Below are 20,727 nucleotides of genomic sequence, written 5' to 3' on the forward strand. Positions count from 1 at the left end.
CATAAGGAGCGGTTGTCGCATGCCTGGGTTCGAGATGATCTCTTAAAAGCTTTACGCAAACACCTTTGTTAAATAAAAAAATCTTGTATCGTCACACAATTTTTAAATTGAAGAGCTAATATAGAGATCTGTGGGTGTTCTTTTCTAGTTTTGTTCACTGAACGTAAAAAGGTACCATATTACAATGCAAAACTTGATGTGCTCCAGCAACGCTGGCATGCCGGCGTCGTGCAACGCCTAGCAACGCCTAGCAACGCTTTTATGCCGCACACGTGATTGAAACGAACATGCCTGGCAATACGTACCGTGCTCGCGCTTCTCCGCTGGTGGACGAGAGCGCGCATGCGCAAGGTAACGTCACGTGGCTATGCGTTGAGGTGAAGCGCTCGTTCAGGGCCAGGAGCGGCGTAAGGACGCATGAAGGTAGCTTGGGAGCTACCTTACGCTGAGGAAGCACCAAGGAAGCCTTCACCGAGGGCCCCTTAGTGAGGAAGCTTTCCGAGTGACATAATAATGCTCCCGTCACAGGAAAGAACTGAAAATAAATCTATTGTTGAAAGTTAGTGCGGTGCGTGTCAGATGTACCTTTCTGTTTTCCTGGTTGCGCTTGCGCTACAACAAAAGACAAGTGGGTTCGCTAGGATGGCAACAAGCGATGAAAAGGCGTCCGCTTGCTCACGACCCCAAGTGAAAATGACGTCCTTCTTGAGTAGGTCAGTCAGAGGGGAGGTTACTTCCGCGATGTTCTGGACAAAACGGTGGAAGTATGAACATAGGGCAAAAAAACTGCGTACGTCCTTGGCCGACCGCGGAGTAGCGTACTGACTAACCGCGTGAACTTTGTCAGGGTCTGGCTGTACGCCTGCAGCGCCAACGACGTGGCCGAATACGCACATTTTACGGAGGGACATTTCGATGAGTGGAGCTGAAGGCGCGCACGGTGAAAAACATCAAGCATGGTGGATAGGCAAGTGAGATGGTTTTCAAAAGTAGTCGAAAAAATGATAACATCGTCTAGGTAGCAAAGGCATATGAACCACTTGATGCCTCGAAGGAGAGAGTCCATCATGCACTCCAAAGTAGCAGATACGTTAGATAGGCCAAAAGGCATTACTTTAAATTTACAGAGATCATCAGGAGTGACGATGGAGTGACGACGAGTTTTAGTCGCCTACAACGATCGGCCAGTATCTTGAGCGTTGGTCGATGGAAGAGAAATATCTGGCGCCGCGCAAGCGGTCGAGTGCGCCATCCATACGCAGGACCCTTACGAAAATGGCTGGTGGATTCTCTTAGAAATTCCGTTGAGGTCTTGCTCAATCACAGAAACTGTAGTTGAAATATCATGGACCTATACTCAGACTCATTGGCCACTATTGAAAAGTAGCCACGTTGAAACCATTGCAATTTCAATGACCAGTTATTTCGTATGTTTCACATGGGATTCCCATGGAATAAACAATGCATTTTCCTGAAATGTCAAGTAGAAGGCAACACAGATTTTTAAGTGGACTGCAATGCTAAATCAATGGAAATATATATGTTCCATCGAGGCGCAGGTGTGCGTTGGACACTGTTAAGCTACTTCCTGCACTATTTTAATACAAAACCCCTTCTCCCTGTATTCTCATGAAAAATATACATTAATTTGATAACGAAAACACATAATAGATTCTTGATCAAGGTATTAATAGGCTTATTTCTCCTTTATTTCGCTGGCCAGCATCGAAAACAGGGTACTTGTTACACGCATACACTGGACGAAGGGAACTTGGTGCATGTGTACTCTAAGAAAATACACCGTAAGATTGGTCAAGCATATAAAATTTTTCACTTTTAAATTGCTTAGGACAGGCACTGACTTAGAAGAATAGCAGTGAACTCCTTGCTTCGTTTTTTTCATTGACCTGTTGATTGAAGTGCATTGAACGTATGGACCACACATGAAGGTGGGTATATTATATTCCCCTGCAAAATGACATTAAATATAAAAGCGCTGAAAATGATCATGTGCACAAAAAAGAGCATTCCGTGGTTTTATATGCTAAGGCTACGGTATGAAGATAGTCACCAAGTATAGCGAGAGATTCTGCAATAATTTTTACCCCGTCTGCTTCTTCACGTGTACCCAAATACACGATAGCTGAGCGTCTTTGTATTCCACGTCCTTCATTGGAGTGCTACCACCATGGCCAGGATCGAAACCGCGATGTCGAACTCAGCCGCCTAACGACATAATCACTCGTCTAACCTAATGCGGTAACGTCATAAACACGGCCGGGCAGGAATCAAATACTGCTTTACCTGCTCTGTCATTTATATGATGAAATGCTTGTTCTGCCACAAACAATATATTGGTAGAACAAGAAAGCCAATGCCACCCAAGTGGTAAATAAAATGGACAGCGTATGAACTCAGCCAAGAAAATTTCGAAAGCAATCACAGAGCATTATTAACTATTAGGTCACAATTTCGAAAATATTAAACAACATTGTGATGTTCGCGGATTCAAGAAAGCAAGAAGCGATAAAATGGCTGCGTAGTACTTTATTGGGCGGCAGCTAGAATGATGTCCAGGGGCGCGATCGGAGATGGTTGTTCGGCGCGTTCGTTTGGTTACCGGCGCGCGCGATTGGCCTACTCCGCGCTGACGTCGCCAGCCGTGGGGCGCGGCCACGTTTTTGGTGACGTCAAAATGAGGACACGCTCCTGTCAATAGGTTTGTTCGATTCAGAAAAAGGTGCACGGCACCTCAAACGAAAAAGTGCAGGGGGTGCCGGGCTGCACCCACTCGCTGCAAGGTTCAAGGGTGCAGTGCACCACGGCGGCACCTTGCCTTGCACCCCGTTCAATCGAGCACGGGGGTGCAGGGTGCACTGCTGCACCTCGGGGAATCAAAGGTCTAGGTGCAGTGCACCGTGAATAGGTGCAGAAGTTTCAGAGAGACTTGGCTGAATCGAAGAGACCTAATCATCCTCCCACCGAGCATTTCGTCTGCTAGGCGCCGAACCAGGCGGGAGTTGGGAAGTTGGGAGCGATCATCGCTCGTTACGAGACCGGCTTCGCATGGCGCGTCAGGTGGATTGAATTGGATAAAAACGATTACTTCGGCAGTTGATTAGCACGTTCGAATTCAATCCATAGTTTAATTGGAGAAAAATGGCGCTTGCGTTGGGAACTTCGGTGTTTGCACTGGCATTGCTCGAGGAGGAAGGAGAGCGGGTGGCATTGCAAAACGCGTTTGAAGAAATGGGAGAAAGCGAATTCCGGCGTCGCTTTCGTTTCTCAACACAAATATGTTGATTTCGTTTCTCAACACAAATGCGTTGATTGTACGGTGAAGTCGACCCCATCATCGGTGCCAGCGAGCCACTGGAATGTTGTTGCTGCCTCTTGAAAAGTGCGCCTTTGCTCCCGTCGTTTCTTTTTTCTTTCTTTGCTCTCGCTGTGCGTGCCACCACCTAGGGACGACGCAGAGAAACTAATAGTTATAAATTGTAGTATTCACACTTACTACTATTTGAAAACGTGTTTAAGCTTGAGAAGACAAAATTTACATAACGATTTCATTCATTGGATAAAGAGAAACATTTCGTTTTGTAGTATACTCTCTGCAAGCAGACGACAAACGAGGGAAGTAATCTTCCGGGGAGTTCACCGCTTGCCGATTGGCAGCTTTCTCCGCCCCGTTCTCAGAAATTTTGCATACTGCCACTTGGTGACGTTGCAGCAACCGAACAGAGCGTGTATCGAACAAAGATCTCCGATCGCGTCCCTGCTGCACTCATGCAGGTGCTCGCTTTTTGTAGAGCCCCTGCTGACGTCACTTGGCACGTCACTTATCACGCCGGTAACAATACTGCGGCGGCTCGTATCAAACATATTCTAAAACCGCGTTTTTGTAAGCAGAAGTACATTTCCAACAATCGTACATACGTTATCCATAACTTCATTTGGTTGCAGTCAACAGGTATATATTGGTGTTTAAGATGGAGTGCTTGGGATACACTTGGTAAAAAATTGGCAGAAACTAACAGCCCTTGAATTAGTGTAGTATTGAAATTAGTGCTGAGCTGATCGTATGACCCGTACCAACCTATGCTTTGTTTCCATGCGCAACAACTTTTAAGCAACACATTGGTCTTTAAATGATTAAAAACACTGATAATTTAGCCGAAATATTTTTGCGCCGATGTTCAGCGCTAAGTCAGAAACTTGTGGCGCTGATGGCATTGGCAATGAGCAATAATTTTTTTCACTAGTAGAAGAAGGGAGACATTATGGTTGCACTTGATTCATGACATATGAACCGACCTTTTTTTTTCGGTGGTCTGCGCTTGGAATACCAGTGCCAAACATACATTTCCGATCGCGAACGAATTTCCCGACTTGTCTCTCTTCTGCGGCTTGCGCTAATGAGCGAATCGCGATCAAGAAATTTGATCCTGGTCCTGACTGCATAGTGTGACACACGTATAAGACATGTCACGTCAGCGTTCCGGACATTTACTTAATCACAATGTTATGACCATACAACAAAAAGGACGGATGGGGACTTCAAGATTAATAGAAACGGCTGCTGCATGGGTCATACTGCAACATTACCAAGTTGAAAGCATTGCATTGAAAAATTTAATCTTGCAGTATTACGTGCCAAAATCACGATCTGATTCTGAAGCACGGCGCAGTGGTGGACTCCCAAAATAATTTTGAGCCCATGGGGTTGATTAACGGGCTCGCGTTAATTAGCGGTATATTAGCGGATTAATGTGGCGGCGGCAGCAATCGAACCAGTGACTTGGAGCTCAACGCCATTAGGCTGTTTAAGTGGCTTGCTGCCGTGAAATTCAAGTGCTTTGACCATGAGCAGCCTGCCCAATTTACAATTCTTGTAGATAGGCCGGGCTGCAAGTTGTTCAGCTTAAACCAATCCACACCTTCGCGCTCGACTGAAGGAGTGTGCGGCACATCACGCCGGCGCTGCAATGACACCGCAGAAGCTGTTTTGACACCGGCGCCGTGCGCCACACGTCAATCACACATTCCGCTACGAGAGCCATATGAACACACAACGTGAGTAAAATGCTCATCGAGGACAAGAATTATCGTCGGGGCCGCGGGTGTACCGCTCCTTCCTTCGTGCATGCTCCCACGCAGCAGTCGATGGCAAACCTCAGCGTCACTCGATGCTCTGTTGTTATACGGAATGATTGTGGCACTGACGGGATACATAGCAGTTCTACCTGTTGACAAAAATGCGTGTCATTATAGCGCTACAGCAAACACGCACGTGCTAAGAGGAGACCACAAGGACAACGCGCACATGGAGACCACAAAAATATACAAAATGGCGACCAAAGAAACGTCCTAAAAAGCACCAATATTGCCGGTTTCCTTTTTAGAAATGCATTGCGTAACACGTTTAAAAATAAATTTCTTGGTTGAAATCTAGTAATCCTTTTTCAAGGCTGTAAGCTTATACACAAAGGCTAATACAATAAAATACGTTGTTGCACGAATGCCTGCTGGCTGCGATGACACAATGATTTAATATCGAGGGTAATGTAGAGGCTTGGCCTCAGAGATTGCTATAGGTAGTAGGCGCGCCATATTAATCTCAAAGGTCACAACCAAAGCATGGTAAATCGTGAACACGCCGGCGCACACATCGGTGATATTGCACGTTACTATATATTGTCACGTTGTAGTGACGGTAAAGAACACAGTAGCAATACTGTAAAAGACGAAACTGTTATTGGGCGAACCTGTGCCTACAAAAACCGGCTACACTTAAAGTACAGCGACAGTGGCGAACACAGTAGGCGATCGCCGAAATCTGCCGGTCAACTGCGTTGGTTTTAAAGCGAAAGCTTTACTGGCCGCGAACCTGCGATTTCGCCTTGGCGGTGCTCTGAGGAGGCACATGACGTCCCAACGCGCGCCTCGCGGCGGATATTCCCCTCTCTCTCTCACTCCCTAGTCACTACTGCGCATGCCCCACGAGTAGCACAGAGCCACAGGTGTTCCACCGCTGCGCCGCGCCTTTCCTCCGCCGCCGTTTGGTATGACGTCACACCACGTTCCTCGTCGTTGCGCTCGCCTCCTCTCGCTTCTCCAGTTGCGTCGCATGCCTGATAACATGTCGGAGGATTGAAAAGGAGGGCTCGCGTGCGCCGCAACAACAGTTGAGGCAGCAGTATGGACGGTGACAATTCCGATAATCAGGAGGAGGCCTCGAATCGACATCGAAACGAGATAAACAGGATACGAATCGCCCAGGAAACAGACGAACAGCGCGCCGAAAGACTGGCTAAACGCCGCAGCATAGCTAGACAACCAAACTAACCTGGAGTTGCAATCAAGATTAACCAAGGCGAACCATGCTATGCCTTGGCTTCCGCTACGTACATCCCATGAAAAGAAGAATGATGGGTATAACGTTAAGGGATAAGAAAAGAGCAGATTGGGTGAGGGAACAAACGCGACTTAATGACATCTTAGTTGAAATCAAGAAAATGAAATGGGGGGGGGGGGGGGGGCACGGGCAGGGCATGTAATGAGGAGGGAAGATAACCGATGGTCATTAAGGGTTACGGACTGGATTCCAAGGGAAGGGAAGCGTAGCAGGGGGCGGCAGCAAGTTAGGTGGGCGGATGAGATTAAGAAGTTTGCAGGGACAACATGGCCACAATTAGTACATGACAGGGGTAGTTGGAGAAGTATGGGAGAGCGCTTGCCCTACAGTGAGCGTAACCAGGCTGATGATGATGATGATCCTTGAATAGCCGAACTAAGCCACTGCCAATTTTTTATACACGAGATATCGAACGTCCCAGAGTAATTGCTGGTGACCGCGTGTCTTCCAGAAAGTTCTGTAGAATTCGAGTCGCACATGCAATTAGATTACAGAAGCTTCGGTGACAACAGATGGCGGATAGAACAATACAGTTTTATTCACCCATTTTTTTCATACGCGTGAATCTGCTGGTCAGCCTAAGCACATAGCGCTTGTCGGCTGACCTGGTGGATACATCAGCAGTTATAAGGCTGAATGATATACAACACAAAGACCAGATAGCAGGATCCCGTCCTGCGCTACATAAAAAAGAAAATAGAAATAAAGAAAGGAATCGATGAACAGAAAAGCAAGTATAACTTGACAAGCTCCGATAAGTAGACTAGACACATGACGTAAGAGTAAACGTGGAACAGAACATGACCATAAAGCACCACAAAATTGTCATTCTTGCATTGTTTCTAAGCACCACTTTCTTATCTTTTTCACCCGTGTTCTTCTTTTTACAATATTGCATAAATCGTCACTGAAATCACTAAGTGCCTCTGGGACATAATAGTTCCTCGTTTTTTTTTCCATAGTTTGTGAAAACTGTTGGCTTAACGTATATGTCTGTTTTCTTTAGTGTCACTTCTTTGTGGGGGGGCAGCTACCCTGAAATCCCTTGAAAAATAGTGCCGCAGAACCACTGAAATCCGAAACATTTCGCTTACCTTGAGTATGCCTAGTTTGGAGTATTTTTCTTTTGCAGAAGCCGTGTGTAAAACTGTTGCATAAGATATACTATTTACTATTCGTTTCATAAGCCTATTAATCGTTTGCCTTTTGTATTCTGAGCATGTGCCATCTAAAGGTGGGCCATAGCGCAAAACAGACTCCATTAATGCTTCGTATATTGTAATTCTTAAGTTGAAAGGACATTTCCCACGCAAATTATAAATTGAAGCTGCCATAGTTCGTAACCTTTTGCGCAAGTGTTCCACATCATTATTCCAAGTTCGGTGTTCGTCCACAAAAAGGCCTAAATATTTTCCCGCTGAATCAGTCTGCAGTGGCACACACTCACAAGTGCCGCAGGCATATTTGTGCAAGTATAATGGTCGGCCGAGTCTTACATGTTTATGTGGATTTCTCAAACATAAAAATTTGGTTTATGAGGATTCACCAAAATACAATTTTTCCCAAATCACTCCATGATTTTATGTATATATTCTTGAAGGCGCGTGCATCCTCTCCATATTCCGCGGTGCCTAGAATAAGCGCGGTGTCATCTGCATATTGGAATATATTGGAGTTCAGTTGTAAATTGCCCAAGTCAGTGGCATAAATGTTAAAAAGTATTGGTCCCAAAGTGCTACCTTGCGGTACACCTTATTTTATTACTTTATAGCTGCTGTATTCATTCTCAATTCTAAGGCACTGTAATCCATTGGAAAAGTAGTTAGGAAAGAACCTGCTAAACGGACCTCTAAAGCCTAAACTATTAAGCTTGCTGATCATTAGAGCGTGGCCTACAGTATCGAATGCCTTGGTCAGGTCCATGAAAATTGCTAAAGCGACACGGTTGTTTTCAATAAGATTGTGAACGCAATCACAAAATTCTTCCAGGAGTGCGATTGTGTTTCTATTTTTTGTGAAACCTAATTGAGCTGGATTATGCAGAGGAAATTTCTCACAAAACGACTGCATCACATAGGCAATATGTTTTTCCATTATTTTAGCTATAGTGCACGAAATTGCGATTGGCCTGTAGTTGGTATAGTCATCTTTTTTACCGCTTTTATAGACTGGCCTTATGATCCATATATTTAGCTCTTGCGGTATAACGCCAGTTTCAAGTATGCCGCTTAGTATCTTTAGCATTACATCTTTCAGGTCATTGAAATGGATGTATAAATCTCGAAAACGTACTTTATCTATTCCCGGCAGTTTAATCAGTTTCGTCTGTCGCATGACGCGCCAAAGATCCGGTTCACTTATAGGTGGCAGAAAGGCCGTTTGTGGCATGCGCGAACTGGTTTGTACACGTGAGAGTTGCTGTCACTACTTTCTCTCAGTATTTCTCCAGCTGTTGTGAATTATCGTTGAAGTTATCGCATGTTGTGTACATGCTTTGGTTGGGAAAGTTCTTTTTGACCGTATCCTCGATACTGACGTGTTTTGATCTGCCCATTAATTCATTTGCTATATTCTATGTCATCCTCACGTCATATTTGCTCACTGTGAATTGATGCAAGAAGTAACGATCGATAACATTCGAGAAACTTCCGATACATGCGGGCGCGTCCCGGGCTGAGCGAAACAATTCTTTGACGGTGAAAAGCGGTCACTCGAAAAAGATAAAGAACTACATGTGTCAATCTCAAAAATCACAAAATAAGAAAACACCCAAACAAGTCGCTGCTGCTTTTTCAGTTTCTTCCCTACTTTTTTTTTTTTTCGAGCCACAGAACGCTGCTGCAACCAGTAGGATGGCTGCATGGTCTTCGCTTTCCCACTTGTCCGAAGCGGCAGGGAGGAGAGTATGCAGGTACCTTTGCTGATCATAACCTTTTCTTTTCCTTACACCTTTCTCCTGGCGGGGCGTTGTCCTCGCATGCTTGTCATTCTGAGGCGGCCGTCCTCATTGTTCCGAGCGATGGTGCGTTTTCAGCGGCTCTTGCACTAACCAAGGATCCTTTCTTGCCACATCATTCCGGCTGGGGGGGGGGGGGGGGGTGCCGGGGTAAATATAGCCAATGTTGCTGTGTTGAGCACATCTAAGCTCTGCACGCGGCACCTACGGCGCCGAGTCCCCTTTCCATCTGACAACGGCACGTCGGCATGCCGCCCGCATTCGCTCTTCTTGCCACTAGCCGTGTCCATATATAGGAGACCGATATACGACAGGACCAATTTTACGGTAACTTACGGCGATTTGAAGAACTCACATAAATCGAACCACACAACTAAGTGAACTTCATACTGACTTAGGGGATCATACTGGACTGGGGCAAAGTAAGAGCGATGGGGGGAGGAGTTAACGTACTTCATGTAAACATAAGTTCATTCCATGTCACACCTTATGTAAAAAATGTAAACCAGAAAGTTGTCTGAGTGATAAATTAAATGTAATTTTACGTGAATCAATAATAGCACAACGCATCGACAACGGTAATTCAGCGCTATTTTCATAAGGGGAGTGGATACACATCCTTCGTGGTAATCTGGTTGAGATGACGGAAGTCAACGCAGAATCTCCTGCTATTCTCCTTATTTTGCACAAGTGCGACGAGTGCGGCCCAAAGTCTGCACGAAGGCTCAATTAAGCCTTTGCCAAGCATTTTATCAACTTCCTGCTATATGACAGCGCGCTCCGAAGCTGACACACGGTAAGGCCATCAGTGAATGGGACTCGCATCGCCGGTATTAATGCGATAGGTGACGACGGAGCTGTGGCCAAGAGGATGGTCAGCAAAGCCAAAGATATCCTGGCAACAGTACGCGGCGAGGGCAGCAGCCTGTGCCGGCGCGAGGTCTCCTGATATCATGCGTGCGGAGTGGTCGCAGGACGAACCTGACTGCGATGGTGGCGTCGATAAATCCGGTGGAGGCTGTGGTCAGGGCAGAAACCGCGTGGTTGGCCAATGGGGTCAGATGCGCGAGGGATATGCCGCGAGAAAGAAATTGTGCGGAGAAGCCAAATTACGCAGCATTTACGACCCGGCCTGAAAATCCTCTGACGGTCCCTCATTTACGATACAACTTCGTTGAAGTTCTCATTGATATTGTAGCAGTTACTGCTCTTGTTAATACTGGCCCACAAATAACTGTAATGAGGTCGAACCTAATGAACCTCAATAATGTTTTTCCATCCATCCATCCATCCGCCGCCGCCTCCAGAAAGTCCTGACGCCCGCGGCTTTACCTATCGTCCGAGTAGGCCACGGCGGCACACCTGTCGTGCTTCGAATGAGCACTGCACGCATCCATACGACTGAAAGGTTCGTACTTTGCTGAGAATCATGCTGCACGATTTGAACGGCATGAGCGTCAGTGAACGTTTATGAGTGTCGTGTTCATGCAGTTGTTCAGAGGGGCTGTTTCAGATTAGAAGTTTTTTTAGGAGTGTTAGCAGCGTTTTTTTTCTTCTCTTTTCCGCAGTTGCAACACGAATATGGTATTGGCTTTGAGGCTACGACGGGAGCTGTGTAATTCCGCTACCGACTCGGTATGCGGTTGCGATACTATATTGATCACTATGCGTGCACTGATTAAAACATGGTCGCGTAAGTAACACTCGCAGGTGGCGAAAAAAACCAAATATAAGCCAAACCATGAAATTACCGCGTGAAAGTCGCCTCAACACCATTCGTTGGCCTCCGAAATCGGAAAAAAAGAGTTGCTATTGAACCCACATTTAGCTCGTGGAAGTGTGTCCACTCCACTATTAGGCATGAAGGTAATGCAAATAATACCAATGGCAGGCAGCAAACAAGTGCGGACGTCGAAGGTTACGGCTGCCTGCAGCTGAGGCCTCTTTTGTACGGTGATGACCATAAAGAGAAGTTTATGATGTTGTTTCAAGGAAAGCCACAATGAACGAAAGCAAAATTACCAGCAGCTCATAATCATTCACACGCACCATTTTATAAAAATTGAACTTTTAAGGTAGGTAAAACATTTGACGGGCACTGCACGCTCTTTTAATGCAAGAAAAAAATATATCGCTTCTACACATTGTCTACATTAAACTTGCAGTTTCAAGGTTAAAGAATTTAGCACTGAGGGACTGGAATCAATATTCTTTTCTGAAATGTAAACATCCTATCCCCTAATCATGGTGAACTTTAATTTACTTTTGCGTGTATTGTTTAATTGGATAAGCATTTTTTAATTCTTTAATTAAGTTAGAATAACCGTCAATTGGCCTTTATTCTGCTTTTACTGGCTGGCTTCTGAGCTGCGCTATACCATGTAACAGGCATGTTGTTTCAGAGTAGTGCATAGTCGATACAGTCTGCATGTTTGTCCATTTTTGTTCCGAGCATAAGAAATTTTTGTTCTCTCGGACCACCTTGCAGAGGTCGCATTTGAAATTCGATGTAACCTATGACTGTTCATATGACATTCCACCTTTGTCACTGCAAGAGGAAAACTTTGTATGAAGAAATTCGTTGCTGTCATGGAATGTGAGCTTGAAGTAATGTACGATTCATTTAGCTGCAAAGAGAAAGCAATGACACAAGGAATAAGGCTAAAGGAAGGTCCATTTTCGTTTGTTGAATAGTGAGCTATTATTGGCGGCGAGCTCGACCACTGGAAAAGCTAGCGTCACCATCGATGTGAAGTGGCATGAGGAATCACGTGGACACAGTGGTCGCGTCGACTTCTTCGGAAGCACCGGAGCGAGCTGAAAACTAAAGTTTAAAGCGATCAAGGCAGAAAGCTGGGCTAGTTGGTGCGTCATCATTATTCAAAAGACTAGTGCAAAATAGCAAGGACAAAGACAGAGAAGACGACAGGACAGGTATTATTTGCATTGCCTTCAAGCCTAATAGGAGAGTGGACACACTTCCACGAGCTAAATGTGGGTTCAATAGCAACTTTTTTTTCCGATTTCGGAGGCCAACGAATGGTGTTGAGGCGACTTTCACGCTTTACTTTCATGGTTTGGCTTATATTTGGTTTTTGTCGCCACCTGCGAGTGTTACTTACGCGAGCATGTTTTAATCAGTGCACGCATAGTGATCAATATAGTATCGCAACCGCATACCGAGTCGGTAGCGGAATTACACAGCTCCCGTCGTAGCCTCAAAGCCAATACCATATTCGTGTTGCAACTGCTCAATAGAGAAGAAAAAAAAATGCAGCTAACACGCCTAAAAAACTTCCAATCTGAAACAGCCCCTCTGAACAACTGCATGAACACGACACTCATAAACGTTCACTGACGCTCATGCCGTTCAAATCGTGCAGCATGATTCTCAGCAAAGTACGAACCTTTCAGTCGCATGGATGCGTGCAGTGCTCATTCGAAGCACGACAGGTGTGCCGCCGTGGCCTACTCGGACGATAGGTAAAGCCGCGGGCGTCAGGACTTTCTGGAGGCGGCGGTGGATGGATGGATGGATGGAAAAACATTATTGAGGTTCATTAGGTTCGACCTCATTACAGTTATTTGTGCGCCAGTATTAACAAGAGCAGTAGCTGCCACAATATCAATGAGAACTTCAACAAAGTTGTACCGTAAATGAGGGACCGTCAGAGGATTTTCAGGCCGGGTCGTAAATGCTGCGTAATTTGGCTTCTCCAGACAATTTCTTTCTCGCGGCATATCCCTCGCGCATCTGACCCCATTGGCCAACCACACGGTTTCTGCCCTGACGACAGCCTCCACCGGATTTATCGACGCCACCATCGCCGTCAGGTTCGTCCTGCGACTACTCCACACGCATGATATCAGGAGACCTCGCGCCGGCACAGGCTGCTGCCCTCGCCGCGTACTGTTGCCAGGATATCTTTGGCTTTGCTGACCATCCTCTTGGCCACAGCTCCGTCGTCACCTATCACATTAATACCAGCGATGCGAGTTCCATTGACTGATCCTGTCGTCTTCTCTGTCTTTGTCCCTGCTATTTTGCGCTAGTCTTTTGAATAATAAAGTTTAAAGTCCCAGCTGCGCTGCGGTTGTGATTAAGTGGTGAGGCTTTACCGCCTTGGGTGTCTGCTTAACAACATTTGAAATAACTGTAATAAATAGTGGCTGCCTTTGGAGGCTTGCAGCATGGTAGGATACTGCTCGGTGCCGCAGTACCGGACGTATGCAACGGAGCCCGGTGTCAGCCTTATTCACACGTAGCCACAGGGCAAGGAGCTGCGTGAAGCTTGACTGGCGACACTTAGAACCGGCAGACAGCCATCGCCTACAGCTCGGGTATGCAGCAAGCACAGACGCGAGGAACATGTCTGCTACGTCGCCGGGACTGCGTGATGTTCGGTGAGTAGCAGAAAAAGCGCACTGAGACGCTCGCCCACGCCCGTTGCCCGGCTAATGTCATGACGGTTTGGTCTATGAACTTGTTGGTGCTAGATACCGGCAAGTTCACTGGAACGGAAAGGGAGCGGTAAGACGCACATTATAAAAAGGCACGGCATATGATCATGTTTGTGTTATGAATTAATGCACCGGATTACGCAAATCAAGCAGAGGGAAATCGCACACTGAGAAGACCGATAATCATACAGTGCGACGCAACTTGAGAAATAATATTGAAATGTCCAAGAATTTAGAAGACAAAAAAAGATTGAATCGTCACGACGGCACATCACAGTCGCCGTAGCTAGGCGTCGAAGTCTCTATAACGGAATTACTTTTGAACAGTTCTCATAGCGTCTACGCAACAATGTTTGCTAGTGTACCGTCAAACGCTCATATGCCGCGGCCTAAAGCTCACGGCATGGTGCGAAAACGCGCTAAGAGCGAAAGCAAAACATTGTGCGCGGACATGCATGCAGACGCGCAGTCGGTCGCTGCGAACCCGTGCGATCACTGGATTTATGATGATGATGATGATTATGATGATGATGAACATTATTTATCCCTCTTTAAAGGGAAGGGGGCAATGGAATGGAGGGTGGGGGAGGAACTACTTGAAGTAGGCCTCCTTTATCCTCTCAGCCCACTCCAGGATGGCCTCCTGAAGATTGGGCCTGGAGCTGCACAAGGCAGCCTCCCACTGCTCCTCACTAGAAATTAATTGCCTGAGGAAAGGGGGAAGGGGGTGCTTAGGGCACCCCCACATGGTGTGGTTTAAGTCTGCTTTGGGAGAGACACAGAATTTAGAAGAGGGAGAAAGGTAAATGGCGGGATGAATGCGGTGGAGTAGGTAAGGGGACGGAAAGGTGCGAGTGTTCAGCTGTCGCCACAGAACTTCACACCTACGCGGGGATTTGCCCATGAGTGGCAGAAAGGTTAAACGGTCTAATCGGGTAGTGTGTGCAGATGGCGTGGTAAATAATAAGTCGATCCCGCGCTGTAAACAGCGCCTCCTCCATGGCGAGGTCCGACACATCTGATGCCTGAGCCCGGACTGTAAATCCTCGGGCACTGGCATGAGCCGACTCGTTTCCGGCAAGGCCCGCATGCGCGGTAGTCCAGATTAATGCCACAGTTTGATGGAAAGGATGGGCCAAGAGGAGAGAAAGGGCTGGCTTAGAGACCCTACCCGCTCCGAAGTTATGTATGGCTGCTTTGGAGTCACTAACGATAACTGATGAATTTGGGATTGTGAGGGCCAGGGCCATGGCCGCTTCCTCCGCCTCCTCCGAGGAAGAGCCAGGAATGGAGGCGGCCGCAGCGACCTGGCCGTGAGAGTTAATGACTGATACTGCGTAATGATTTCTGTTCCCATATTCGGCGGCATCAACATAGAACACGTCTTTAGAGGTGGAGAATTGTTTTTGGAGAGCCTTTGCTCGCTGCCTCCTGCGCTGTTTGTGATGCACAGGGTGCATGTTTTTAGGAAGGGGGGGGATGCAGAAGTTCTCGTGTATGTGATGTGGAATGGTGTATTTAGTCTTGATGATGGGTGCCGGAGTGATAGAAGAGTTTGCAGAATGTGTCGACCTGTTGCGGTGTTAGAAAGTCTGCTATATTGGGATGTGAGGTGGGCTTCTGTGAGTTGAGTAAGTGTGTTGAAAGTTTCAGTAAGCATTAGCCTTTCAGTGGAGGTACGTATGGGGACCCCCAGAGTGAATTTATATATTTTGCGTAAAAGAGTGTCGATCTTATCTGATTCTGATTTAAGGAAATGTAGATAGGGTGTTTCGAATGTAATCTTACTGATAACGAAGGCCTGAATCAAGCGGAGAAGTTCGGCCTCCTTTAGTCCGCCATGTTTATTGGAGACACCCTAGAAGGCGCAGGGTGTGATCGACTGTGGTGTGGAGTGTATGTAGGGTATATGTGTTGAGCCGGTTGCTTTGAATGTGTAAACCGAGCACCCGGAGCCTGTCCAGTCTAGTAACGGGGATGTGGTTTAGGATGACCTGTATACTAGACATGTGTTTTGCGGCCCCCCGATGGGATGGCAGAAGAAGTAGCTCGGATTTTTGAGGGCAGCATGTGAGATTCATAGCCCCGGCATGAGGCACGACGGCGTCTGCTGCGGCCTGTAGAGTGTATTGAATCTCGCCATCAAAGCCGCCAGTCGTCCTAAGAGTGATGTCATCGGCGTAGAGTGAAAACTTGAGATCGGGAACAGACCGCAATGCTTGCGCCATCGGCATCATAGAATGATTAAAGAGAAAAGGGGACAGCACTGAGCCTTGGGGCGTGCCGTAGCTACCTAAAGCGTATGAAAGGAATTGCTCTGTGCCTATGTGTATCGTTTCGGTACGGTTGGATAAGAAGGTACATATGCAGACATATGTCTTTTCGCCAACCCCAATGAGATTAAGCTCTCGGAGGATGGCGGAATGTGAAACGTTATTGAAGGCTCCGTGGAGGTCCAGACTGAGAATTGCTTGCGTATCTAGACTGCTATTGGGTGTAATGATGTCATGCTTCATTCGAAGCATGATATCTTGGCATGAGAGAGATTTTCGAAAACCTACCATTTCTGATGGATACAGATTGTTGTCCTCCATTTATTTACTGAGTCGGTTGAGGATGACGTGCTCGAGTGTTTTACCTAGACAAGAGGTTAGTGTATAGGCCTGAGATTAGAAGTGTTGAGTAGTTTGTTTGGCTTTGGGATAAAAATTACCCTGGCATCTTTCCATGAACTAGGGAGGGTGCCAGTGTCGAAGCAGTGATTGAAGTACGCCGTGATGGCTGTGACAGAGTTGTGGTCTAGATTGCGGAGTATTAATAAGGTCGAGGCCTGGTGCTGACATTGTGCGCAGGGTGGCGAGGGCATGGCGAACCTCTGCTTCCGTGATAGCGGCGCTAAGTAGCTCGTTGGGTTCGCCAGTATATTTTGGCATGTCATACTTCTGAGCGGGAGGCAGATGTTTATGGCGGAGGTCGTCGAATAATCCGTTGAGATTGTTTTTGTGTGCATGTAGCAGTATGTTTGTAACTGAGGTTTTTTAGCTCACGAAAAGGGACAAAAGACAGTGGCAAGACGCGGACACAACGCACAGTGTGCGCTGTGTCCGCGTCTGGCCACTGTCTTTCGTCCCTTTTCGTGCGCTAAAAAAACTCAGTTATGGAATACCAACACGCCCTAACCTACGCTCTTTCAAGTTTGTTTATGCTATGGTTGTGATGTGCGCGCGATGTGGTAGGGTCTATTAAGTGTCGCAAGAGTTACCATGTGCGCTTGTTATCGAGGTTGTCATGCATGCTTTCACATACCTGGCCCCACTGCTGGCAGGCCAGTTGTGTGGCCTACTCCTGGATCTGGAGGTCTAATTTGGCAATTCTGAGTCTTAGTTTTCGGTTGAACCGTTGCCTCTTCCACCGTTTGAGAAGGGTCTGTTTGGCTTCCCACATGTGCAGAAGCTTGGAATCAACCGTAGTGAGAGCGGTTTCGGGGGGCAGAGTGGTAGTGTGCGTCTGGGCGTCTGAGTGTAGCGGCTGAAGTCATTTTGAAATGTCTTGAATGTTTGTGGGAGCTGATATCTGGCGGGCCTCTCGAAAATTGTCCCAACTGGTAAGGCTGAAGCGTTTGGGTGCAAAGGGTTTATGTCTGAATTGTAGTGTGATGGCAATGATGTAATGGTCGCTACCGAGGTTAACTTGTGAGTTGTGCCATGTGACGTGTTGGATTCTGTGTGTAAGCGTAAGATCGGGGGAGGTGTCCTTAGCTACGCTATTGCCTAGCCTGGATGGTGCATCGATGTCGTTATGTAATGTGAGTCTGTGGTATTGTATGTGGATTCATAGGGCTCAGCCCTTAGGAGTAGAAACGGAGTGACCCCACAAATGCTTGGGTGCGTTGAAATCTCCAAGAATTAGGAGGAGGTGGTGGGTGGCAGCGGCAATAGCTTGAGCGAAAAGGGAGTCAAAGCGGTGATGTTTGTCTTGTGGACGACTGTAGATATTGAGAATGTAAAGGCCAGATGCATTATTTTTGCGAGGAATAATTTCTAGAAAATCGTGCTCTATATCGACGCTGTCGAATTGGGAGTGATTGGCGGTGAGGTGGTTTTGCATAAGAATTGCCGTATGGGGCCGGAAGACCTTATTGTTCTGATAGACATTATAACCTGGGAAGCTGATTAGCCCGTGAGTTTCCTGAAGCGCAATGACAGCTGGGAGATTAGAAGAGGAGGCTAGAAACTGCTGGAGGTGTGCTTTCTTTTTTTGAAACCCCCTACAGTTCCACTGCCACACTTCAAACTCGGAGCGTGTCGCGTTATTGGCCACTGTTAAGCGGAGCTGGTGGGAGGCGGAGCGAGCAGGTGCAACTATGTTAGGATGATTCGCGGTGATTCGCTGGATTGAGGCTCCATTCTGTTATGATCCATTTGGTTATACAGACAGCCCACTATAAGAACATATTTCACATAGTTTACTCTTGGCATTTACCTACCTGTCGCGCAAGAACCGGTTCGGGAGACTCCATCGCGGCGACCGCGCGCAGTGGCATTCACGTACTGTACGTATTCTGTAAAGAGATAGCACCTGTAAACGATTCTGTGCTTTCAGTTTACCCAACATTATTATATCGACAGTCAAAACTTCCCCCCTTTTGAGAGTACCTGCATAAATGTCCAGGAGGGCTGCCGCGTGGTGTTTATTGAGCGCCGTAAGTGAAACCTATCAGGAGCGCGCCGCGTGATCCCTCATACTTCGCAAGTGAGGCGCTTCCGACAGATGGCGACTCCGTAACTCCTCGCCGCCAATATGTAAACTGTTTCTTTACAGAAGCCAGTGCAGCTTAAGGCCGTTCATAGCCAATGTGCTATTATTTTGCTATTCTAATTTAAGTACTCGTTTGGATTACCTGCATCAACTCATCATATTTTTTCTGAATTTCCGAGGTGGCTAGGAACGAGTGAATGTGAGCTAATATGTGTTCGCACTCTTTCAAAACAGTGACAGATTGGCTGAAAACACCGCTGCTTGAGCGACATCTGCGACTCAAATGTAATGCACTTTATAACCTTAATTAAAAAGTCTGAAGTCTTCTGTGTACACCAATTTTTTAATTCATCTAAAGCCTATCTAAAAGCACTTCTGACTCTGTCTCTAGCTTGCCAAATTGAAATGTTTAAGTGATGTCAGCATCAGGAAACCGAATTTTAATTAATTAATTAATATTTGGGGTTTTACGTGCCAAAACCACTTTCTGATTATGAGGCACGCCGTAGTGGAGGACTCCGGAAATTTTGACCACCTGGGGTTCTTTAACGTGCACCTAAATCTAAGCACACGGGTGTTTTCGCATTTCGCCCCCATCGAAATGCGGCCGCCGTGGCCGGGATTCGATCCCGCGACCTCGTGCTCAGCAGCCCAACACCATAGCCACAAACCGAATTTTATTTTGTGCTATTTGTCACTAAGGAAAATGGCCTTCCCCTTTTGAAATTTACAATATTCAATGTGAATTTCACATCAGAACAATGGTGATAAGGCTATTTGTCATTGTTTGCGCTGACGAGAGAGTACCTACACTTTTTACGACTGTACTACAAATGTTTTATCTCGTTTTTATACCGAGAATGGTTAGCTGTGAACTCACTCATTATGCTATAGAGCCTCAATTGTTTAATAACACAGAAATACATACCTTTCAATACATTACCTTTTAGTGCGACAGCTCAAAACACGCGCGAAATGTAGTGCGGCGTTGGACTTCAAAGAAAAGTCTATTCATGTCGCCAATACTCGGTATGGCAGTCTCGTGGTACGGCACACAATTGACGCATACACAGAATTTATGACCTTGCTGCGAAAACCGAGATCATTCAACACTTGACAGGGCAACGGGAGAGAGTCCTCCTGCATTTTATCGGTTCCGCAAAGGCTTTGTATGGGTTCTGCAAAGGCTTTTTCTGCGAAACACAACTGGCCATTTTTCCTGCATGATATTCACACCAATTTAGATTCTAACCTCCAAACAGACGCGATATTTCTAGATGTTGCAAAAGCATTCGACAAGGTACCACACCAACGTTTACTAATAAAAAATTCTATTGCGAACCTTCACCCCGACATTTCGCGATGGATTGAGTCGTTCTTGACAAACCGATCTTAGTTCGTTACAGTTAACAACCGCGCTTCTAACCACCTACCAGTGACTTCCGGTGTACCGCAAGGATCTGTTCTTGAACCCCTACTCTTCTTAAATGGACACTAAAGAGAAACAATAAATCACTTTAGACTAATGAAGCGTTCTTTGAGAACCCTGCAGGCATTCATTTAAAAAAATAGTTTGATTATTAGGTGAGAAAAGGAAGGTCCAAATATCAGTATTTGAATTTCGCGCCGAAACCCCAGCGCCGGTACGTCAGCGTGACGTCAGGGATTCTAAAGTATGTTTTCGCATTTGGGCCACGTTGGCTGAATAAAGGTTCCCGAAACTTGCCATGTTTAATATTTGGTTCCTTTAGAACACAAAGTAGTCAATCTGTACCGCTATATATAATTAGTAGGCCCTAAAAGATGCCACCAAAATCCAAGACGTCACAGCCCCCAGGTGCGCGAACATAAGTGGGCGAAGCCACCCGTATTTCGTTCTTGCGCTTTTTCTTACTTACCGAACGTCTTATCGTTGTAAGAGTGGTGTTTTTGGTGTTGTAGAACGGTAATTTAGTGATGCAGAAGAAATCATTTTTCACTTTAGTGTCCCTTTAATATACATCAATGACCTTCCCCAGCACGTGTCTTGCAACGTTCGTTTGCTTGCAGACGACTGCGTCATTTACCGAACAATTACTAGCACATCTAATCAGGACTTACTTCAGGAGGACATTAACTGTTTACAGCAATGGTTCGA

The 20,727-nt window shown here is 46.3% G+C and overlaps 1 protein-coding gene across 3 annotated transcripts in view; it reads right to left on the reverse strand.

Annotated features, from left to right (window-relative positions):
• Positions 1 to 20,727, reverse strand: part of LOC142580154 (very long chain fatty acid elongase 7-like) — a 238,171-nt gene that overhangs the window by 206,636 nt on the left and 10,808 nt on the right. For 2 of the 3 annotated variants that reach the window (XM_075691011.1, XM_075691014.1), the window contains exon 3: positions 18,319 to 18,393. The exons of the other annotated variant lie outside the window; for it this stretch is intronic. In XM_075691011.1, coding sequence (XP_075547126.1) covers positions 18,319 to 18,375 — 57 coding nt within the window. In that variant the 5' untranslated portion in view covers positions 18,376 to 18,393. The remainder of the gene's footprint in view (positions 1 to 18,318; positions 18,394 to 20,727) is intronic. 3 annotated transcript variants of the gene reach the window in all.

This window comes from Dermacentor variabilis, chromosome 4, assembly GCF_050947875.1.
Source record: "Dermacentor variabilis isolate Ectoservices chromosome 4, ASM5094787v1, whole genome shotgun sequence".
Taxonomy (NCBI): domain Eukaryota; kingdom Metazoa; phylum Arthropoda; class Arachnida; order Ixodida; family Ixodidae; genus Dermacentor; species Dermacentor variabilis.